General features: G+C 44.1%; 2 protein-coding genes across 7 annotated transcripts in view; one reads left to right on the top strand and one right to left on the bottom strand.

Annotated features, from left to right (window-relative positions):
• LOC120097728 (translation initiation factor IF-2-like) overlaps positions 1 to 2944 on the bottom strand; it is a 78468-nt gene extending 75524 nt beyond the window's left edge. For all 3 annotated transcript variants that reach the window (XR_010059212.1, XR_010059213.1, XM_063276953.1), the window contains exon 1: positions 2321 to 2944. Coding sequence is in view for 1 of the 3 variants with exons in the window: in XM_063276953.1 (XP_063133023.1) it covers positions 2333 to 2914 (582 nt within the window). In the remaining 2 variants the exon portion in view is untranslated. The remainder of the gene's footprint in view (positions 1 to 2320) is intronic.
• Zeb1 (zinc finger E-box binding homeobox 1) overlaps positions 1555 to 24379 on the top strand; it is a 166759-nt gene continuing 143934 nt past the window's right edge. Inside the window, exon 1 of one of the 4 annotated variants that reach the window (XM_063276113.1) lies at positions 1555 to 1964. Coding sequence is in view for 2 of the 4 variants with exons in the window: in NM_001308265.2 (NP_001295194.1) it covers positions 2080 to 2137 (58 nt within the window). In the remaining 2 variants the exon portion in view is untranslated. 4 annotated transcript variants of the gene reach the window in all.

Below are 24379 nucleotides of genomic sequence, written 5' to 3'. Positions count from 1 at the left end.
CAAGGTGGTTTGGCATTCTGGTAGGTGCTGAGGATACAGACATGCCCAAGGGAAGGTTTACTGTCCCCATAGTTAATAATGCAACCCACCACAGCTAAATCTATAACCACAGAAGGAACTAAGTATCTTCTGGGCTGTTTGTATCTATGATTGCTAGGCTGAGGAAGAACACAGAAGTGTTCACAAACCAGAAAAAGAACTGGAAGTGTGACACCGCCCGAGTTTAAGGGAAGGTAAAGTGTGTGGTAGAGAGAACATTTTCTTTTCTTTTTGGCTGGAAACTAGACAATTTCCAATAAAAGACTAAAGTTTATGGTGTGATTCAGAAAGCCACGGGGGCCTAGCCATGGCTCACTTGTGTAATGCCAGCCACTCAGGATGCCAGGGCAGGGAGTCGAAAGCTCAAGGACTAAACCACACACAGTGATTCAAGGCCACTAATCCAAGGATACCATTCTGACATGTATGTTTCAGTTAACATGGCACCAAAGCACTGCCTGTATGTACAGGGAGCTAGAAAACTCTAGTTTTGCAATGAGTATAGATCTGATGTGCAAACTACATGTACAGTCCCATTATTCAGACACAGCAAATGTGGGAAGGGTTTCATCTATGGCCAGTGCATTTTAATTACTGGACCCCAGATGAACACTTACTTCAGTTTAATGAGTCTTTTAACATTTGGAGGTTGGAGTTGTTTTTATGGTCAGGGTCTCACTGTGCAAAGTTGGCTTAGTACTTGTGACCTTGCTGCCTCCACCTCCCACATGTAAAGACTGCTAGTGTGTGCGAGAACCCGAAGGCAGAAACCTAATAAGTGGGTGTCATTTATCCGATCTGTGCTGATTTAATGTAGTATTTCTTACATTCTAAGGCATGTTTCTGGGTTGTTATCTCTATTTATAAATACACTTAAATCAGTAACTACACATCTGAAATAACAGCCTAGCTAATTTATCTCATAAGAGTGGTCCCACACAATTCCTCCTTTGAAAAGGGGTGGGAAGCAGAGGGAGAAAGGTCAATTTAAGTCCCAATTTCTGAAAACAGGTATCAAGGTGTTTTGGGTCTTGTACAAAGTCGAAGGACTTAAGATAAAAACCAGCCTCAACCCACACTAGACAACCTTGCTTTTAGCCTTGAGGCCTTCACACTTCGAGAACTGCTCAGATTTGTGGAAAACTAGTTATTTTAAGACAGGGTTCCACTCATAGCACAGGCTGGCCCCCTGAGGCTGCCAACCTCTTGCCTCAGGTTCCAGATGCTTCGGATTACAGGTTTCTGAGCATACTCCCCTAGGGCTGTTTTTGTCCCAAAGGCAAGTCACTACAACTCTTGAGCACCACGACCCTGGGGTCTGCAGGGCGGGGAGGCAAGGTGACAGCAGGTGAGCTAGGCGCGGATGAGGAAGTGAGCCTGGCACCGTGTGGAGGATTACTCATGCTGCTTTCCTGCGAGCGGAATTTCTGGCCTCGGTCTGTCCTGCTGAAGTTCAACCCAACTGCTGTCACTTCCCGTCCGGGTAGGCTGGGGAAACCCGCGCGTCCGTGGGAGGGGAGGGAGGAGGCACAACGGGTCAGGTAGCTCGCGCGCGACAAGTCCTGGTTGTCCACGTCCCCGGGGCGCACGCGCGGGTCTCCGCACCCACAGCAGAAGCGCGCGGGTCCGCAGAGTGCGCACTCCACCGCGCGAGGGCTGAGCGGGTGTGGCCCATGCCTACAGCTCCACCTGGCCTAGGAAGCCATGCTGCAGCCTCCCGTTCCTGTCCCTAGAGTCCCTGAACCGTTCTCCGCTACCCCACCACACCTGAGCAAAACTTTTCCCTCGCCTCCACGATTCAAACTCCGCAGCGTCTAAGGCTGCCGCAAACCACCCCGGCCCTAGCAACAAGGTTCCGGCCGTAGAGCGAGCGCCGCTAGGTGTTAGGAAGGTGATGTCGTAAAGCCCCGAGTGTCGTAAACCAGGTGCGGTGGGGAGGGGGAGGGGTGGAGGCGGCGGGTGGGGGGGGGAAGGGGAGGGAGGGAGGGAGGGAGGAGGGGGAGGAGGTGACTCGAGCATTTAGACACAAGCGAGAGGATCATGGCGGATGGCCCCAGGTGTAAGCGCAGAAAGCAGGCGAACCCGCGGCGCAATAACGGTGAGTGGCGGAGGGGCCCGGCGTGGCGGCGGGCAGCGGGCTGCCGGGCGAGGGGCGCGGGGCCGAGCGGGCCGGGGGCGGCGGCGGGGCCGGGCCGAGTGGAGTGGGAAAGTAAAGTAGTGCGCCCCGCTGCCGCCGCCGCCGCCGCCGCCGCGGCCGCCGTCCTGGACCGTTATGTCTTACCTGCCTCTGCGCCTAGCGGCTCGGGCGGCCGCCGGGGACCGTTAGCCGCGCCGCATCCCGCCGCCGCGCCCGGCCACTTTTCCGCCCGCGGGTGGAGCGGCTGTTGCTTCTTTCCGCACTTTCTCCACTCTTGCTGCCCCTCGGCGCCTCCCCGCGCGCGATCCTCCCTCCGCGCAGGCCGCGGCGGCGGGGAACAAACTTGCGGCGGGCGGGCGCGGACTGCGGGGCGGGCGCGGGCGGGAGAGGACGGGCGGTCGCGGGCCAGTTGCGTGTCGGCTGCGTGTCGACCGTGCGCGCGTGTGCGCGGGAGCGGGCGCTGCGCGCCGGGTCGGGCGCCCGCGGGAAAGTTGCGCCCCGCGCGCTCGCGGGCGGGCGGGGATGGGGACGCGCGGGGCCGCCGTGAGCCGGGCGCTCAGGGGGTTGGAACCCGGCGCCTGCGGTGCCCGTCGGGGGCCGGGCACGCTCTGGCGGCTCCTGGCTGCTGCCACAGGGCGTGTGTGTGCGTGGACTCGCCGCCTGCGGGCCGGGAAACAGCACAGACAGGTCGGGACACCCGGACAGCCCGAGTCCCGGCGGGCACGGGGCTGTGTGCATGCGCCTCGCTTTGGCTCTTTCGGTTTGGGGAAGTTGTTACCTGGGCCCGACGCGCGAGCAGAGGACAGATAATGGAGCTGGGCTGGCGCACGGGGTCGCGAGTGGGGCGGGTGGGGGAGGGGGCTGGCGGCCCGACGGGCGCACGGGGCTGCGGCTAGCGGTGCAGCTGCGCGGGGTATTGATTTCCGCGGATGTGCCAGGGAAACACACTCCTCCTTGGCCTGGCTGCAGAGTTTTTTGTTGTTGTTCTTGTTGTTGTTCTTGTTGTTGTTGTTGGGGTTTTTTGTTTTGTTTTGTTTCTTAAGAGAAAAAGCTACAGGCACTAGGAGAGAATAAGACACCTCGACTTTTGTCGGTGGGTGCCCCATGGGCTCTCCCAGCGTGGGGAGACGCGGGGAGTTGCTGGGTGATGCCCCTCTTAGGCGAGTGTGTGCTCTCAGCTTGCAGCGCGGACAGCCTCTGCTCCTGGTCATTGTCTGGACAGTCCCTGCGGCGGCGGCCGGGGGATGCCCCCGCCCGGGTACCTGTGTGTGGTGATGGGCGGCCACAGCCCTGTGCTGCCGCGGCCGCGGCTATATAAGGAATTCCTCATGCCTTTCGTACCCAGTGGCTGCGTGGGGCTCCCGCGGGGTGTTGAACGAGTTTTTAAGATTGGGGGTAATAAATATGCCCCTGATGGCATCAATGTGTCGTCCAGAGAATTAGGAAATCCTGTTTAAGTGGCAACCGTGGCGCGCCCCCCACGCCCCACCCCTGCCCGGCCTGCGTTGCTCCCTCCCCTCCGGGATGCCAAACGCCAGGTTTTGTAACCTTTCCTGGCAATTTTAGATTTTGTGTGGGATTTCCTGTCTAGAAGCAGATATGAAGATTTTAGTCTGTTCCAAAGGTTTCTTCTCGGTTGTAAACACATTTTGAATATATCTGAGCCCACATTAAAATCTCCGCTGCCATGAATGATTTTCAATTCAGATAAATGTTGCGTTTCGGAGAAGCCTGTTCGTTCGTTCGAAGGGAAAGGTGTGTTGGGTAGCGTCATTGTGGAGAGGTGACTGGTTGTGGCAAGGACCTGAGCACAGGCTACCGCAATTGTAATTTCCTGCTTCTAGCGTCAAATAGTGTCTGTTCTACATTGGGCTGTTGCCGCTATTGCTGATGTGGCTTTATGAAAGGTAAGTTGGGTAGAAAAGGGCTGTTCGCTGCCCTTATGTTATTTAAAATGTTAATCGCCAGAGAAAGGGGCTTTTCTTGTTGCTGACGACATGTGTGTGACATGTGAATCTGAACCACCCAGCGTCTGTGCAGCTGCTGTAAACATGTTTACCTGAACAGGGAAGAATGGATTTTTCTCCTAGCGATCCTGTGATATTAAAATATCACACACATAAGGCATATCAACAGATGACTTAAGGGGGGAGAAGGCTCTTCCGAAAGGTGCTTGAAATCAACAGGAAAAAGAGATTCTTGATCGCTGCAGCAAATGGCAACTTGTGCAGGTAGAAATAAGATGGTGTTTAGTTTTTTTCCTGCATGTATGTCAGCCTCCTTTTTGCTGCCTTCATTTTCAGGGGAGGGATTTATGTAGCAGGCTTGCTGTTAGCGTTTTCCCTTTGTGTTTAATATTAGAAAAACAGATTTGGGGCTCTTGTGACTGAAATGTCTTGACTGCAGTATGCATTACTCAGAGAAAACAAAAGGTGTGTGAGAGAACGAGGTGCTACCACAGGTATCTCCCGTTTCCATCACTTTTGGCTTTCTCTTTGTATTTCTTTTTGTTCTCAAATGCTTTCATCCATCGCTAACCATTGCAGCCATGCTATTTGATTTCTCCTGCTATTTTTGCAAATTAAGAACGAAGTTGTATGCATTGTGTTGTGAAACCTGGGGATAGGTGCTGGTCGATATTACTTGGCAATGCAGTCATATTTAAGTTGCAGATGTTTCAGCAGAGAATTGTCTAGAAAAATGTTAACTCTTAAAACCCATTTAAATGCATAAGCAGTGATATATACAATAGGAGATATTAATAGAGATATTTTGTATTGTTTATGTATAGGTAATATTTGTATTCATTTTGAGATATGTATTTCATAGCTAAGCCAGCAGAAAAACATTTTTATTTCCCTTCCAGAATATGTCTACAGGATAGGACACTGATGACAGCATCAAAAGCTGTAACTTAACAAGGGGGAAGCAATTGAGCAGGCTTGCCTACATCATGGAGTCTTGTGTGGGGATGCCGTAGTAATGCTAGTTGTCTAAAGGAATGGCAGTAGAGTTGCTGAACTTGATGTTTATGGTTTAGAATGTGATGCTTTGTTGTATTTTAAAATATTTTCTCTTTCTCAGAGTTCTCTTCTTTGCCTTTCCCGTTTTTATTCTTGACAAATGAGCTCTAACCCCGATGACTACATGCTGACTAATTCACCTTAGATGGAATAGCAGGCACATACCTTTCTATCATTAGCATCATTTCTTCTTGCTGTCTTTGGAAACCACCAGTAGAGGATGCTAACAAAAACGACTGTTGGTGCAGCATCGAAGCTTGTGGGTATTCTGTGCTGATGCAGAAGCCTTGTGTGTCCTTCTGGGTCTTTAAAACAAGCCTGAGTGTTTCGTAGTTTACTGATACCAGAAAGGCAGGAATGTGTTCATATGAAGGAACTTACACATGTAAGCTTTAAAACCTTGAGATTGTTACTCTCTGGTATCACATTAACGCAGTTATAGTATAAAAAGTTTGGCTTTAGACTTGAGCAGGAAAATGCAGTAATTGTATATTTATTTTGCATATTCTCCGCCATACTATCTAACCTGTTGTTGATGTTGTTGTGAGTTGAGAAAACACATTTTCAAATGTTAAAGATGTCCATGGCTAGGTATGGTAAAAAGAGGTTTCAGTGAAGTGATTGATAGGACTGGGTAGTGATTTCCCCATAGCTTACATAAACTTATGACTAGAGATGGGCTGGAAACTGAAGTAGATGCTAGGCTCCTGTTGTGTGCTTGTAGGCTTTGGTTTTATCCTCCTCGGTCTTGTGAGCCTCTTATGAATGGTGGCCCCTTCTCATCCCGTACACATCTCTAGTGACAAGTCCCACAGAACATTAAGTTTAAGTCTATCAGTTATAAATTAAGAAATACAAGTTTTTGACATTTTAATGATTTTAAATTGTTTATTAATTACTACCTTAAGTAAACTGTGAACACTGAGATGATGACTTTGGCTTATGAAGAATAATTGCATGAAACTTTAAGTATATGTTTATGCTCATGTAGTTATGTTGAGATAACTATAAACCTTAAGCCTTGCATTCTGTCAAAGGTTAGAAGCAGTTCTTCCCCTGCTTATTTAATGGAGCTGTAGAGACGCATTGTTGATTGCCGTCATGCAGTACTCACACTGTCTTGAGTAAATAGGACTAACATGACTCGTCACATAAGTCTGTGTATATTTCCCATGGATTGTCTATAAATATAGTTTTCCTATCATTTCTCTTTAATTTGGTGCTATCCTACATCCTGAGCTCTCCATGAATGAGTATAATTCATTTCTTTTTTTCGTGAACTAAGAAACTTATCACAGTATAAAATTCTAGCATGAAGCCCAACATCAGAAATGACTTAGAAACTACAACATCAGTCACTGATTAGATGACTGGTTAAAAAAAAAGTATGACAAATAATTATTGTTGTTTTGGTTTTTTGTATAGCCTTCAATATTTTTGAAATTATGTATAATAATTTACATAATTTCGTTTTATAATTTTAGTGGCTTTGAGATATGAAAAAGCTATATTGGGAATATTTCTAAAACATTTCTTAGTGGTTTTTTGCCTTTTTTCTTCTTTGTCTAAGCACGTGATTAGAGTTGGGCATAAACACAGACGCAATATCGTGTGGGATTAAACTGCTAGCTGCTCTTAAGTACTTGTACTGAATTGCAGTGAGAAAAGAAAATTCATGCAGATGCAAGGTCTGCATTGGTGTGCAGTTGTACAGTGAGAGGCTAGCAGGTGTCAGGACACAGACATGACCCTTAGGGTCCAATGGTTTCACAGGCTCTGCAGCATGACTGACAATCTGTTGTTCACTCCTTGTAGAGATACAAACTAAAATAAAAGTGCCTTGTGGAAAGAAAGTTTTAGAAGTTTAAATGAGGAAGTGCCCTCATTGGGGTACATAATAAAATACTTTCAAAACTATCATCTGAGAAGTTAGGTACTGTGCATACCACTAGGTAATCATGGTATAAACATATGTTAAGTATGTTACATATAAATATGTGAATGCACCATAGTTAAAACTTTGCATTTGAATTTCACAGTTGTCCACTGAGGAGTGGCCCAGTTAACACAACAAATAAATCTATTACCACAGCAGTTCTGAGGAGGAATTGTGAAGCTTTATAAAACGTAAATCTGATGTTTGTGTAGACATTACCAGAGGGATAATTTTTACTTTGTATAGGACAGTGTTTTATTACATTTTTAAAGGAGGTATGTCTGTGTATAGATTTGTACATGTGTGTGCAGGTGCCCGCTGAGGCCAGAAGAGACCAGAGGGGTTGGACTTTCTGGAGCTGGACTTACAGGCAGTAGTGATCCCGTAGTTGTGAGCTGTGGGTGCTGGACTGAACCTGGGTCCTCTGGAAGAGCAGTGAGCACTCTAACCGCTGAGCCAACTCTGCAGCCCCAACAGGGCATCAGGTTTACCACATCACAGTTACCCATGTGGACTGAGTATGCCTAGCCAAACTTTCAACTTACTAGAAGTGAGTCGTGCTCTTCTTAATCTGAAAATACTGACATGCAATATTTGTTTATGTATATACGTATATATGTATTTTACTATTTACGTATTTACTATAGTATTAGAGATTGAACTTGAGTCTGATTATATTTTGGAAGTATTCTACCACTAAGTTACATTCTTACCCTTTTTTAAACTTTTTAAATTAAAGACAGTGCCTCATTAAATTGTCCTGCATGGCCTTGAACTTGTAATCTCCATTTCAGCTTTCAAAGCACCTAGGATTATAGCTGCCCGATCAGTCAGTGCTTCTAGCCATCTTTCCAGTTCTCTGTACCTTATTTTTAAGACAAATCTATCACTGAGTCCAGGGCTTACCAGTTAATTAGTCTGGGTGCTCTGGGAGCCCCAGAGACCCTCCTATCTCCATTTCTCCAGTATTGGGATTATGGGCACACTTTTATGTGTGTGTTGGGGTTCCAACATAGACAAGCACATCTTTCCATCTTTCTAGCCCACATTTAATGTAGTTTAAATACTCTAATTGTAGCTTTCTTTTAATAAAATGGGTACCCCTTCAGATATTTCCTGTACCATTCATCACTAACAAAAATGTTATTTCTTTATTCAACCCTTGAATTGTTTGAATGCAATATGTGGGGGGTTGTTATTGTTAAGTAGGTAGTACTCAGAGTAAAGCATAGCCTGCTGGTTTAAAATTTAATCGCTCTAATGAACTTTTACACTTTCAAAAAAGTTTCTGGGATTGAAGACGGGGTGTTGAATAGTAGCCACTTGACTATGAAGGACTGTCATACCAAGAATCAATTTTCCAGAAAACTGATGCAGAAGACCTGATATTTGAGATGTTTGGATGGAAACTACAGAGAAACATGAACGTGTACTTCGCAGTGTAGTGCCAGACAGTCAGTAATGTGTGGCTAGCATGAGTAAGTGTCGGACTCCAGGCTTAAGCTAACCTTGCTCTCTGGGGACTGCTAGACTGGACTGTGAAAATCACCAACCCTTTGGTGTTTTCTCCTTCCCTTAACCCTGAGTGCACTCTTAGAAATGTGACCTTTGAGGTTTTACTATGGGACCATCACAGCCAGTCCTCTGCCGTGTCACTGAAGGTAGTCTTGTGACACCAACACTGGAGGGACACTTGTCATTGAGCACATCTTTCTGTGGCACGGGCCTGTATTATTCTACCTCCTTACCATTGGTGTATGTTCATGATTCTCTCCCAATGGCCAGTACTTGCCTAGGACTGGACACTGGTGCGGTCCACTTTTCTAAATCGAATCTCTCTGTATCCACTGAGGGTTTTTAAATGTGAATGAACAAGGGAAATGGACAAAAGGAAATTCATTCTATATAAGTGACGTTTAAGACAATTAAAGTAGTAGTATATACCTAAAGATGGAAGGATTTGGGAAGATTATCAAAAGCAATTTTCAAAGAGAAATTGATATAGGCGTGGTTGTTTATGCCTATAATCCTCTTATTTGGGAGTGTGAGACAGGAGGATAGTGACTTTGACATTGTCAGCTTGGAATACAGAGTGAGACCTCAAGAGAGAGGCAGGAAAGAGGGAGGCAAGACTAGGAAGATGGAGGGAGGAAGGGAGGAAGGGGGGAGGGAGGGAGGGAGGGAGGAGGGTAGAGCAGGAGCACACACGTGCAAGCTGAACTCAAAGGGACATAAACAGCCTTCGCCACATTTGTATTTCCACTTAACACACACTAAGCCTAGTGTGCTCCATTTTCTAGACTATTAAGTATATTCATTTGTGAATTTGTAACAGGCAAGTGGATGCCAATATTTCTTGTGATTTATAGAATGTGCAGTCATCTTAGCATGAGAGGATCTCTACTGCGTATGCATGTACCTAGCACAGTTAGCTGTTGGTTTGGGTGTTTCCTCAGCTTAGCCTTGTTTAGAGGAGTTCTCTCACTTGCATGGTGGAGTTCTTTACTCCAGTCACCATTATCTCCCTGCCCCTCGTCGAGTGGGTCCTACGTGTCTGACAGATGCTTCTAACTGCAGTCAGGTTGTTTCTGTGGAAAGCACCAACGAGTTATGAGTGCCTCCAGTGCTGATCCCCAGTCCAACTGCAACTCTTGGGTCCCAGTGACCCTGTCATGTGTCCTCATGTGTCAGGAAGGCCAGAGGAAAAGTTTCTCTGGACAGAATGACTAATTCCTGCTGTACTGTTCAGAAAATTGCAAAACCGATCTTTACCCTCATCAACAATGTATAACTAGTTTTTATTTCAGAGTTTTCCCAGAGTATGGTATTTTACAGTATTCTGCATTTTGCATTTTTAAATTAAAATTTCCTTATTTTATGTGTAGGAGTGTTTTGCCTACCTGTATATCTGGGCACCATGTATGTGTCTCCTACCTTGGGATGCCAGAAGAGGGCATCAGGTTCCCTAGGACTGAAGTAATAGACAGTTGCAAGGGTCATGGGGATGCTAGAAACTGAACCCAAGTTCTCTTAAAGAGCAGCCAGGGCTCTTACCCTTCAACCCATCTCTCCAGTCCTCCTTTTGTTATTTTGACAGCTGTTAAGTAGGGTGTCAGTGGTTTTATTTTATGAAGAGGTTGGTCGTTTCTGCATGACTGACTAGCATTTGGGTTGCTTTGGCTTGTCTTATGTTTCTTGTTGATAGCCTAGGTTTGGAATATTCAGTATCATGATTCCAATTATGTCAGTTATCTATTGATTTTGACGATGGTACAAAAATCCTTAACTTTAATCTTAAATCTATCAAAGTTTTGACTTTGTGGGTAGTAGGGACTCTTTCCTAATATATAGATTAAAATATGTTCACAGAAGATTTCCCGTTAGTTATATTTTATCTTTTATCCTTTGGCCTCTTATATGTATGGAGGTAACCCCTGAACACAGTGGGGGCCTTTCGTGTTTATTTGTTTCATTTGTTTGTTTGTTGTTGTTTTGTTGTATCATACAGGAACACACGACTAGTCCCGACACTGTGCTAATCCTCCTCCCAGTGCTGGGACTACGTGCATGGTCCACGGCTTGGATGGATACAGTGTTTGGCTTTAGGGATAAGCAGTGGGAGGGGCTGGGACTGATCCTGTATTTTACTAGTTGTCTTGACTTGGCCAGGTGACTACCTTTGCTAACTCAGTGTTGGAGTGGGTAAAAGAGGTTTATAAAGCAGTATATTTGTTGTGTTTTAAGGATCAACAAATGCTATTTTGAATTTTATTCATTTGCTTTAAATACAGTTATCTCTTATCCATTTTCAACTAATGTAACTACTACCTGAAAGGCTGTTACTAGGAAATGCACTCACTGCTCCTGTGGCCTTGGCCTTGAGTGCTGTCCAGTTCTGGCAGGAGCAATGAACTGGTGCATTAAGTGTCTAAAGCTTCCATATGAAATTGCTGTATGAAAATTTACACAGAAGCTTCATCCTTCACTCCTCCTCTGTCTCCCTAGCACATATGCAGCATGCGCACACACTATATGAGCATCAGCACATGTGTGCATGTGCCTGTGCACAAACATGGATGTGTGCATGTCAGAGGAGTAGATCATGTGTCTCTCTCTATCACGGTCTGCATTATTCATTTGAGACAGAGTCTCTCACTGACCTGACAGCCAGCAAGCCTGAGATCATCCTGTATCTGCCTTTGCCTCCCCCACAGCACTGGGTCACGGGCACATGCTATGCCTTCCGTTTAAATGTGGATGTTAGGATCCACACTTAGAACCTCAAGCTTGTTCAGCATGCATGCTTATCCTGGAGCCATCTCTTCAGTCCCGTGAAGCATTATATTATGCTCCTGAAGGTACATCTTTCAGCTCAGGGAGGATTTTGGACTCATTTCTTGAGGTGCATTATATGGGGTGAGGTGAAACACTTCTGTGTAAATGTTCACATGGAATTCATAAATAACACATCACTATCACTGTTACTCTGTTGCATAAATAAAAAAGCAAAGTCCCAGGAAGAAAACAGTATACTCCATGTTGAGAAGTTTAAGATGCATGGAGCCCACTGGTTTTTATACATTCATTTGGCTTTGCATATTTTGAAAATACAGATATTTTACTGTGTTCCTACAGCTTAGATCAGAACCCAAGACAGGTTAAAACCATATATGGGTCTGTAGGCCTGCTTTAATAAACTTACTGAGGTACTGTTGTATGGGGTAAGATAGATTCTGGCACATTCTGGCAAGTTCTGGTTCCCTCCATGCTTGCTTACGTAGCTGCCACTGCAGTGCATGAACGTGGAGCGTCTCTGTCATCCCCAGGAACTCCCTGGTGCACATGGCAGCCCAGCCAGGGTTTCCCACTTTGGCCACGTGACATCAAGGGCCTGTCACTGGAAATTGGACTTCTAGAATTACAACCAGGAAATGTGTACTCCTTGCTTTATATTCTTCATTTTGTTTCGCAAGGTGTTCTTGGAATTTGTATCATCTATATTTCATCCTTTTGGATTGCCGAGTAGTGGTCTATTATATGAATATAATATGGTTTGTATAGCTATTCACCTAAAGTTGACCTATTAATTTTGATTATTTGTGGGGTTTGCTGTAATTAACACACACAGATTTTATGGGACCATATACCGACATTGCTCTTGCTCACTTAGAAGAACTGCTGGGGCATTCACGAGGTGTATGGCTGACGTGATAGGAAACTGCCCAGCTGGAAAGTCCTCGTCACCATTGTGCCTGCCACATTCTTGCACTGCCACACATGAGTTCTGCTCTGCCGCGTCCTTCCAGAGGTTTGCCCGTGTTCTAGTTTAGCTGCTTTCGTGGGTGCAGTGTGCTGTGCTGGTTTGGGTTGCATCTCACTGGTAACTAAGGGTGTGAGAAATTAAGTTGCATATTGGTCACTTGTTATTTTCTTTCATCAAATGCTTTTCAAATCATGTGTCTCTTTTTTAAGGTTAGGTTTTATCTCTCAGTGATTGAATTGAAAGAGGACTTTGCATTTTCTGGACTCAGGCTCTTTGTTGGATATAAGTATTTAAAGGACTTTAAGCTTTTCTGGAGTAGTCTTTAACTGTTAATGGTAGCTTTAATGTTTAAAATTTATCAGTTTATGATTTTATCCTTTTGGGCCTTATTCCGTGGTCAAAGTGAAAATTCTTTCTAAATATTTTAGAAGTTTAAAGCATTAGCATTGGCCTATGATTATAGTAATCTTTGTCCATATTCTGTTTTGATTTTGGCCTATAAGTGCCTGAATCTGTCTTTAGTAATTTTCAAGAGGCAAAACAATAAAAAACCAAACCTAATCCTTTTCCTTTTCTATTTTCTTTGTGTCGTGTGTGTGTGTGTGTGTGTGTGTGTGTGTGTGTGCATGCACGTGCACATGAGTCTGTGCATGTGTGCCTGTGGAGTAAAGGAGCCACTACTGGCGTCTTCCTCAGTTGATTGTCACTGTGTTTTTGAAGCAGGATCTCTCACTGAACACAGAGCTCCCTGATTTAGCGAGGGTGGCTCCGGTATTCCTTTTGTCTTTGCCTCTCCATCTCAGAGATTATGGGAGTGTGCCACCATGACCTCAAGCCTTTCTAAAGCTTCAGTCTCAGGGAAGGCTGCCAAGGGGAGCCAGTGAGTAGGCGGCGTGTGACTTTACCTGCCCCTTGTCCTTCCCTCATGCTTTGGTGAGCCTAGCACTGTTCCATTCACATGCATACTGTCTAACATCACACTGGGATTTAAACCTGCTATTCCTCTTGAGTTCATTGAAGGACCCGTTTTCTTTGCCAAGAGTGTGTGATCATCCTGAGTCTTGGTTGTGTATCTTACCCCCGACAAGCTGACCAGGTCATTTGTTTATAGGTGCACACACATCTCATGTTCTAAAGGGTGCACAGACACTAGATCACACACATCTCATTGTTTGTAACCTTTCCATGCCTTTTGTTACTGATTTTCTTTGAAAAATCTGTTAGTGTTTATGTATATTGGTTGGAGTATTTTGCTTTTTTTTTTCCCGTTGAGACAGGGTTGTCCTGGGACTCATTCTGTAGACAGAATCTTGAACTCAGGGAGATACATCTGCCTCTGCCTCTGCCTCTGCCTTTGCCTCCTGAATACTGGATCAAAGGTGTATGCCACCTGGCTTTGTTTTGTTTTTAAATGTCTCATATTTTTATAATTCCTTTAATTGTGGCTATCTTGGAATTCTACATATGAATATATACTATCTTCTGTTCTGTTATCCATGGGTATAATTATAGAAAGCATCGAGTGTGAGATAGAGGTCTTAGGTTATAATTGTAAATTTGAAGTTATTTAAACTATGAAATTTGAACAATAATTTATTTAAACCTGTATTTGATTTTTGTGGAGTTAATATGGTAGATTACTGTGCACCATGCAGGAAGACAAAAAGCAAAGGTGGTTATAGTGTAGGGGAAAAGGCACAGGAACTAAAAAAACCAAAGGTGGTTATAGTGTAGGGGAAAAGGCACAGGAACTAAACTGAAGACTCTAGCTTAGTGATTGGTCCCATCACACATGCAGCGAGGACAGTGCTTAGAGATGAGTCTTTAAGGATATGCATGGCTGCCCTGGTGAAGCTACTTAAAATGATATTACGTGCAGAGGAATGCCATGTGCAGTGAGCCACAGGAGGCTTGATGTGCAGTGAGCCACAGGAGGCTTGATGTGCAGTGGGCCACAGGAGGCTTGTCGACCCTGCGCCTGAAAGACTTACTTGAGCCTTGTAGGATGAGGACAAGGATGAAGCCGGAGAGTTAGAAGCAAATGAAGAAAAGGAGTTGATGTTGACAGCGGCCTTTGGATTTTGCCTTGGGAGTGATGAAAGCAGCCAGAGGTCCTGAAGCAAGTAATTGTATTGTAGTATTTGTGCTGTTCACCACTTAACCACTTAATACTCTTTATGGAGTAAATGTTGTCATGTTTGCATTATTGAAAGTAGGAAGCATTGTGGAAATAGAAGCTGACCCCTCCTTTCCCGACTTGCTTATCTAGTCTAATCGTGCTGACAGGTTCACATGGCAATTGCTGTGAAGTGGTCCTGTCCCTACCATCCCGTCACCCTCAGTGCCATTGACAGGTTTATTTTTTGTTAGAAGCTTATGCAGATCAGTGTTGGTAGCTCAAACTCATACACCAATTGGCAGTGGGATTGCACTCTGGTGCTCTGGGGAATTGTATACTTTGGGTTTTTTTTCCAAACCAAATCACAATTCAAACAAATGTCACGATTTATAAACCTCTCGAATGAGCTATTTCTACCACCATTAACGATGGTTTTGCAAAGACACAGTACTCAGCATTCTTGATTACTAAGTCATTCCTGTTTCTTTGTGTTGGTTGTTTTTGTTTGTTTTTCAACTTGATAGTATGTAGTTATCTGGGGAAATGGAACCTGTTGGCCTGTGCGCATATCTGTAGAATTTTCTTAATTAGTAATTGGTGTGGGAGGGCCCAGCCTACGGCAGGCAGTGTCACTCCAGGCTGAGCAGGCCACTAAGCAGTGCTCCTCCAAGGCCTCTGCTTCAGCCTCTGCCGCCAGGCTCCTTTCTTGGCTTTCCTCCATGATGAACTGCAAACTAGAAGCCAAATAAACCCTTCCTCTTCAGATCGCCTTGGCTCAGAGTGGTTTAGCACAGCAACTGAAAGCAAGCTAAAAACATTATTTCTGCAATTTACTAAAGTCTGTGAATAAAATCCCACCCATCACCGAGCTTTGATATTGATCCTCACATTAACTACAATTAGACAATTCCCATCTTTCTTTTCTAAATCATTTATTTCTTTATCTCTTTTAAGAGAGGCTTTTGCTACAGTCCAGCCTGGGCTTGTTTCAAACCAGTAATCTTCCTGCCTCAGCCTCAGAGGTGCTGGGACATAGGCATGAATCACGCCTATTCTTGTTTTATATCATCATGGTCTCATGTCTGATTGCCTGTGACAAATGAAAGAAATAAGTGAACTAGTTGTTTTATTATTAGGATTAAATTAGCTAGGCATTTAAAAAAATCTTCTAGTTCCAAAAATATTAGAAACTTACATTAATTCAGTGTGCTGCAGCTCAGGCTTGTCTGTTACTCTTGTTAAATAAAAAGAATTCAGACTGGGTGTGGTGGCACTTGCCTTTAATCCCAGCACTCTCCAGCAAGGCAGGAAGATCATGAATTTAAGGCCCCCTGTGCTAAGTAGTACAGCTTTGTCTAAGAAAAATAAGGACGTTAAAAAGCTAATTCTGTTTGAAGGTGCAGTATATGCTACAAGACATATTAACACCAGTGCCCTTTAAAGGGCCATGTATTAGGAAAATACATGCTTATCCTGTCTTGACCTCTGAGTTTAAGACTTTTGTACATAAAGATTAGTGCTTATTTATGCTTGTATGCGTTTCATGTGATCAGTTGATGTCAATTAAGGGACAGTGTGTGTTACTATGCACTGGAGGGCGGGTTTTTAAGTTTGAAGATTGATCTGCCTCACTGTGTGCCGTACTCCTTCCCACTTTGCCTTGTCTTGTGTTGAACTTGGCATGTGTGTCCTGTGGCAGCTGTGAAACCGAAACTGAGTGCTTCTGAAGGGCCTGATAACCCAACTTCCCTAAGGCAGGCTGCTTTCTTTAGTAGGAAACACCATCTTTCTCTTATTTCCTTAATACATGCAGATAGAGTTTTATAGTGCCAACTTCAGAAGTGGTTTAGTGCGGTAAGGAGCAGGTAGGCTGCTCTCTGCACAGCTGGGTTACAGTAAGTGAGCACATGGTGGGGGGCAACTAGAAGCTGGCCTTCCCAGGGTGTGCAGCACGTTTGCAGCCATCTTCTTCTTTCCTGCCTGGCTCCGTGGAGCCTGGAAGTGTTGTGTCTGTGTCTTAGAGTGAGGTCCTCGGTGCTTTCACTACGGTGACCCAGACAGAGAAAGTAGTTACAAACGGAGAGGGAGTTGTAGGAAGAACAGGATGACAGACGATGGTAAATGCGGGTGGGTATAGACATGTGCTGAGTAAAATGTGGAATCAGGGTAAAGTTATTGATTGGCTGTAGCCCTAGAAATAGTGTAACTTGAGAAGGAGGGAAATGGGGGTGAGAATAAACATTCATTATGAAAAATGTAAGCAGAGGAAGAAAGGAAGCATGAAAATATATAGCACATGGTTAATAGTGATAAGTGCAGATTCACTGACAGAACATACACAGTGCACATACACTCACAGAACATACACTCACAGAACATACACGGTGCACATACACTCACAGAACATGCACAGTGCACATACACTCACAGACATACACAGTGCACATATACTCACAGAACATACACGGTGCACATACACGCACAGAACATACACAGTGCACATACACTCACAGAACATACACGGTGCACATACACTCACAGAACATACACGGTGCACATACACTGACAGTCCATACAAGCTAGTTGTATAGAATAAAGTAGAAAAGTCCTGTTAGATGCTCATTATAAGCAATGTTTTTTTAAGAAACATATGAAGTTATAATCACTGATCAAACAAAAGCTGTGACTATATTGACTTTGAGATAATGATTTCCAGCATCAGTAAGCTATACAAGGACAATTTTAAATTGACATGTAGTTAATATACCTTTAAAAACTAGTAAGCAAAAGAAAAGAAAATCACAAAAGAAGTTGGCAAATCCATTACTATTGTGGGTGGTTTGAAGTAATTTCTTAGTAGATGTTGGAAAAGAAAAGTCAGCAAGAGAAAACATTTCAATGACAGGGTTTACAAGCTTGATGTAATGGGCAGGTCTAGAGCACTTCATCCCACAACCACAACATTCTTTTGAACACAAAGACTATTTAATCATAGTCAAATATAAACAGTTTCATAAAAATTTAGCCTGTGTTCACAGTGCCATTAGTTTAGATATAAGTGATAGTTTCTTATGGGGTTGAAAATTAATGTTTGTTTTTGAATAGCTTGTGACTCGAAGAAACATAGGGGAAATTAAAACATGTCTGTAGCAGGAAAGCACTGTCTGGGCTCATGAGTAGCTAAAGCAACACTTCCTGTGGGTCTGTAGATCTTCAGCAGTTACTTTGCAGCATCAGAGGCTGAAGAGTAATAGCCATGCATTGCCCAAGCACCAGGAACCCTGTTCAAATCTCACTACCTATGTAAAAGCCAAACATGGTAGAGCAGACCTATAACCCAAGTCTAGGTGACAGAAACAGGAGGGTCCTGGGGCCTCACTGCCCAGTTAGTCTAGCTTAGTGGCAAACTCCAGATGCAGTGAGAGACCATGCCTCAAACAATAAGTTGGAAAATAATATGGCAGTGGCTCTCAGCCTTCTTAGTGCAGCGACTCTTGACTGTAGTTCTTCATGTTGTGGTGACCCCTAGCCAAAATTTATAACTACTTCATACCTGTAGCTTTGTTACTGTTATGAATCATAATGGGAATATCTGGTATGTAGGATATCCAATATGTGACCCTGTAAAAGGATTGTTCAACCCCTAGAGTGGTCCTGACTGACAGGTTGAGAACCAGTGTACTAGAGGGCTAATACTACCTGTCAACATGTGGCTTTCATATGTTCATGATGGGCTGTGGGTACACCTGCCCTCACAGACATGTACACACATGCCCAAATTAAAGTAGAAGTAATAAAGATGGGGTAGATAGCAATGAACTGGAGGATAAAAATAACCGGGAGAGTCTAACAGTGCAGCTAACATAGTAGATTGACTGTAAAACCCATGGAAGCCGACCTGTGAGCGCGAATATGGTAACATGGGCGTGTCGGAAGGTTCAACTGCTGACCTCAGTGTATGAACGTAAGTTGAGACAATCGAATGGGTTGGTCAGAAGGACAGATTGGGGAAACTTGTAGAAAATTGAAGACTTAAACCACAGAGGAAACATCTCACAGAGAGAAATGCCAACTAGATATTCTTAACAAACAAGTTCTACAAAACATCCAACAAACACCGAGTCTCATCTTGCAGGAAAGGGATAAATAGCTCATAGCATATTTTGTCATCTAGAAGAAAAGTATGAAAAGTAACTTTAACCCAAACATAGAAACAAAGTGTGTGAATAGTACTGAGTTTGATCAGGCAGTGAAACCCGTCATAACCAAGTTAAGGTTATTCAAGAAGTTTAGAATCGGTTGTAAGGATCAGTTAATGTAATTGATTACATCACTACTTAAAGGGATGAATTGTGAGCATCTCGCTAGATCTGTTTCCTTTGACTGTCATTAGTTAACTCTGACATTGTATTTAATAGATCAGTCTCTGCCTGATTAAAAAAAATATATCACCTTACCTAGTTCCATTTTTCTAAAGCATGTATGGTGTCTTTCACTATTCCTTTTGTGTTTGTGGGAGCCACCTTTCAAAATCTACCATTTCATTTTGGGTTCTGCTTATCCAGTAACCGTTTACCGTCCAGCATTGTTAGGAAAACTCAGCATTTACCCATTTACTCTTCACTGTAACGTGGTCATCCCTGTTCACCAGGTCTTACTGCCTCCAGCCTTTCTGTTTGAGGAGCAGATGGATGGATGGTGCAGTCACCAGCCAGAGAACAGACACAGATGAGCAGCAGTGCAGGGGATGAGGAAGTTGTATTTGAGGCAACAGTGAGTTTCCTAAGACTGAGGTCTGGCCTAGCAGTTGACTGAATGAAGCCACTTTGAAGGATGACAGTAGGTCTCAGGCTAGGAACCCAAGTGTCAGAACATAGTAGAGGTAAGAGAGGGCTGAAACCATGAGACCACACAGGGAGCATGTGTATTTTAAGAAGAAGGGGGGGGTAGTGTAGGATCCAAATTGGTGGAATAGATAATAGGGCCAGGTAGATAATACAGAGAAAAGAAAGGATAAAACAAAACTGAAGAGAATGGCTAGTGTGGTCACTGTGCCAACCCTGGGGTCCAGCTGTGATGGGGAAGCCATGCACTTTGCGTGGGGTGCGTCATCCCTTCCTGGAGGAGGATGGGAGTGTCCTCTAACCTGAGCCTGAGGCTTCAGCACGGGCACAGTACATTTGAGTTTAGGGAAATCAAGTTGAAGTTCGAGTGCTTTAGGTAAGATCAGACATGCTGCATGTGGTGTGCTGTGCATTGCTGTGGGCACACATATTGACTAGTGTAATTCACACACCGTCATAGATAAAGAGTTCAGAATGTGTGCTCTAGGAGAACAGGAAGGTATGTTTTTTCTTCTGTTGTAGTCCCTGTGCCTGGTATAGGATGGGCTCTGATTCCATTCAGTCAGTGAGCAGCTATGCAGGGTGCAGGTGACTGCTCTCATTTTGAAGATAAGTAGGGACTAGCAGGGACTTCACACTTGTTCAGCTAGCAAAGGAGAATAACCCAAGCTCTGTGGTGGAAAGACCAAGAAATTCTGGGACTAGAACTCTGGTTACATCACATGGAAATGAAAACAGAAGGGGAAATAAGATATTGGGCTTCATGCTTTTTTGAAGTGATAACAGATCCAGATGTTGGGAAAAAGAAGAACATTGTTGTAAGTGCTGTGTGGGTATCTTTGAGCACCACCGTAGGCACAGTATCCTAAATGCAGCACCATCATAGGTGCTGTGGGTATCTGTAGATGCCATAGAAAGGCCCAAGGGTGGAGTCAGTGGAGCATCAGGATCCGGGCCTGGAGAGTTGTTTAACTGCAGATGTGTGGATAAGGGACAGTGGGGCATAGCACACATCTCATTTTCTTCCTTTGAGTCCTTTATTGAACATAGGTTGATGTTAGATTTGGCTTGCTAAAAAGACCGAAATAAACTGAGTTTAATATTACTTATTCTCATTTATAAAGAAACTTGCTGTGAAAGTTTAAAAAGTAATCAGAATCTCTAAATACATGAGTTTTAAATTTTATCTGATAAGGCAACTATACATAAAGTATAAAATTTGAAAGTCATGTCTCGCATTAAAACTAAAAATCATCTCACTGTCTCATACAGTAACAGCAGGGCCTCTGTTTCTGGCCACACATCACACCCCTTTGCTTGATGGCTGCACGTTTGGAGGATGGAAGCCTGCTTCTGTTCTACTCTTTAGCCCAGCCCACCGGGCGGTGGCTGTTCTTGGAACCCTTCCCTCTGTCTCCCTGAGTTTCTTTCTGGATACTTTGTATTTGAAGTTCTCGAGTGTTCTTTATTCTTTCTATAGCGACATCTGGAAGAAGTGAAGCTCATGTTACACTAAGCTATACTCAGTATTTAAGTCATAGCTTTTAAAATGTTTTGAAGATTTAATTAAATTTCTATATCCAAAGAGTCATTCAGTATTATGGGTTTTTTGTTTTATTTTGTCTTGTTTTTTACTTAAAGCTTTGATTTCTTTCCACATATTTTGGTAGCATTCCAATGTGTACGCAGAATACTTTCCTTCATAGAAATTTAAAAATGTGTTGAACCTAATGTTTTAATAATCTATCATGTTGATTTAAAGAACAATTTTGTGTTTCTGGAGTTCTTAATTTGATGATTATACAATTTTGTGCTGTCCTTTCCCACAGCTTTCTATCACCCTATAAATATGTTTTGAAAGTCATTGTCCAAATAAATGTTTGTGTAATAAGTTTGGGAAGAGTCCTCAAAGGGTATTTTCATCATTTAAGTCATGGAAGCAGCTGAATTCCTGCTAAGTGACTTGGGCACAGTGGCCATGACTGCCCCAAGTCTCACTTGGTCTCACTGTGTTGGTTGTAAACCTAAGTGGTTGTCAAATCACACGGAGGATTGATGTTCTCACTGAATGTTCCTTAAGACGGAACATAAAACCTAGGGTCACTGTGCCATACTCCCAGTGTCCATCCTTTTCTGTTTCATAGAGGCTGTTGGGGGAGGGGTGACAGTTCTTCCACAGGAGACTCTAACCAGTGTCTGCATGTGTTGCCTTGTTGCCAGTCTTCTCTGTAGTGCCACTAGAAGGTCTGGGAGGCACCCAAAAACTGCAAAGCAGACTAGACGAGTTGCTGCTCTGTGCTTACAGTTGGAACTTGACCCAAGCCCTTCCTGCTGTGGAATAGAGCCATTGACTGCAGTGTGTGTGATGGCTATGGGTGCTTAGCGTGGAACCATCCTCTACCAAGAAACTGGGTTAGATCTTATTGGTGTGAGCTGTGTTAGTTCCTTTGCTCACATGTACATATGGTACAATATTCTTACATGTGCATATATGGCATGCAGAGGTTTTTATGTTTCTGTGTACATTTGGTAAGTTTAATAGTTTACACTCTCAAGTATCATGTACTTAACATATTTGAGTAAGTAATACTTGGTATTTATAGGTGAGGGTTTGGAGCCCAGTGAGGGGTGAGGGTTTGGAGTCTTTTGAGGGGTGAGGGATGAGGGATGAGGGATTGGAGGGATGAGGGGTTGGAGGTCCGGAGGTTGGAGAGGTGAGGGGTTGGAGGTGTGAGGTGAGGAGTTGGTGCTGTGTGAAGGGTTAGTTTGGTTTGAGGTGAAGGGTAGGGTGGTGGTGTGGTGTTAGAGTGGTCTGAAGTGTGAGGTTGGAGCAGAGGTCTGCCTTAGATATATGTGTGGCTGCAGATGTTTGCAGATATACAGGATTCTGAACTCAGAACTTGTCATGTAGTAGTTCATTTTCAGGACTCTTAAATCACTGTATACATTAAGAACTGCATTGAGTTGAAGAGCAGAGGATAAACATTTTGAGAGATGAAAACAGGTGGAGGTTGTATTATACAATTCAGTAAATTCTTTTAAAGGTGTTTAAGATGGAAACATTAATTTTACCCTTCAGAATTGCTTTTGTGACAAGATATTTGGGTACCCTAGAATTGTTTTCCTTCTCTACATATTGGTACTTGACTTGTCTGCTAGGCACAACTATTTAACAGAAGCTTTGACATTGTTAAGACCAAACCAAACCAAGCCAGGCTTCCCGGGAGGCCCTTCTTCTCTAAGCAGGAGTGAGGAGTCTGCCCACTGAAGCATTAGGTGGCAGTAGTCAGAAGGAAGGTGTTTCAAGAAGTCCACTAGCAGATATAGCTCACACACCATGGGATATTTTGCCGAGAAGGAATCAGATATTCTACATTCCCAGAGTTTGACAATGCTGGAAAAATCAGAATGCTTCTCACGTGCAGCTCTGTGCATGTTGAGAAAGATTTAAGAGAATCTTTAAATGAAATAAGGATTCTTAAGTGAGAAAGGACCTTAAAGTTCAGGTAGAATGATTCACATTGTAGAGAGAACTGAGGTTCCGAACCCTCCATGGTCTCCCTGAGAAGCAGCAGCTGCCATTTCCTTCTGCATTGGTTGGTTAGCAGAGGGACAATCACTGTTGGCGACCATGTAACAGGGAGCCACCGGCTGTTGTCCCTAAAGCTCCGGCACTGTGCTCACCACCCCACCTGTGAGGAAAGGCACTGTCAGTGCCCATGTGGAAGGCTCTGACCTGTCTGCAGAAGTAGTCAGAAGACATTGCTCACGGATGTGGGCATTCCAGGTGCTTTCTCAGAAGTTAAGTAGCTTTTCCAAAGCTCCAGTTGCAGAGTGGCAGGGTAAGTCTGAAGCTGATGTGTGGCCAGTGCTGCTGTGAGCATGCAGGGCCTGAGGGAAGACAGTATCTTCTCAAGGCACCTGAGCAGATGCCTCAGCCGTCCGTATGACACAGAATAGCCTTGGAGAACAGGGTTTCTTTTACTGACGTTTAAGCTTTATGACTTGTGTGTATGGTGTATCTTGTGGGGATGTGCTTGCCTTGCACACACATGGAGGGCAGCAAAGGACTTGGGGGAGTTGCTTCTCCTTCCATCTTCGTGGGAGCCTGGGGCTCAGCTCGGCTTGGTAGGCTTTGGTGGTGAGCCCGTTCACGCCGAGCGGCCTACTCTTTGGAGTAAAATTTGTATCTTAGTGTTATCATTATGTATCGAAAAGGTGAAGAGTGGGCAGGAACTGAAGAGCATGACGGATGCCAAGGCAAAAGGAGCTGCATACAGGGTTGTCCTCCTTCACTGCCTTTAATGTGCTTTCTCTAATGTGCAAAGGGAAATTGATAATTCTTGTTAGTTACACACGCAAATATGATTTCACCCTTAACAGCACGATCAGACATGTTTAAAGTTATCATTCTCAGAATATACTTCTGCCAACTCAGCCTTTTGCTTGGAGTTAAGGTGAGCCTTGCAGGTTTTAGAGTAAGTTCTCTGAGACCTCAGCAGAGCAAGCCCTGGATTAGGGAAACGCCATGCTGTAAGTTAGAGCAGTTCTCAGAATCTGTAGTGTACTGCTTCTTTCTCCGCAGGCTCTCAGTACACGTTGATGGGTCTCAGAATCTGTATAGACCAGGACGACGAACTCAGAATCTCTGTATAAAAAAATGAACTCAGAAAGCCGCCTGCCATTGCCTCCTAGGTGCTGAGGTTAAAGGCATTCAGCACCATTTGCAGCCTTTGAGAACATCTTGTAGAGATTTCTGTCCAGCTGTAAGAGTGCAGACTTGATGTACAGAACTTACTGTATTTATTGTTTTTATCTTACCAGGTGACATGATGAAAATTAGTTATCTAATACTAGTTTTAGTCACAGTACATCTGGGGATGTAACTAAGTGGAATAATGCTAATATAATATGCACAGGGCCCTAGGTACTACCCCCAGTACTGAGAAAAGGGTTTTCATGTCCATGTGGAGGCCAGGGCTCAACCTTGTGTATTCCTTGGAAGCCATTGGAGATTT

This window comes from Rattus norvegicus, chromosome 17 (genome assembly GCF_036323735.1).
Source record: "Rattus norvegicus strain BN/NHsdMcwi chromosome 17, GRCr8, whole genome shotgun sequence".
Classification (NCBI taxonomy): domain Eukaryota; kingdom Metazoa; phylum Chordata; class Mammalia; order Rodentia; family Muridae; genus Rattus; species Rattus norvegicus.
The sequence above is the reverse complement of the archived record's forward strand: the minus strand, read 5'-3'. Positions and strand labels throughout refer to the sequence as shown.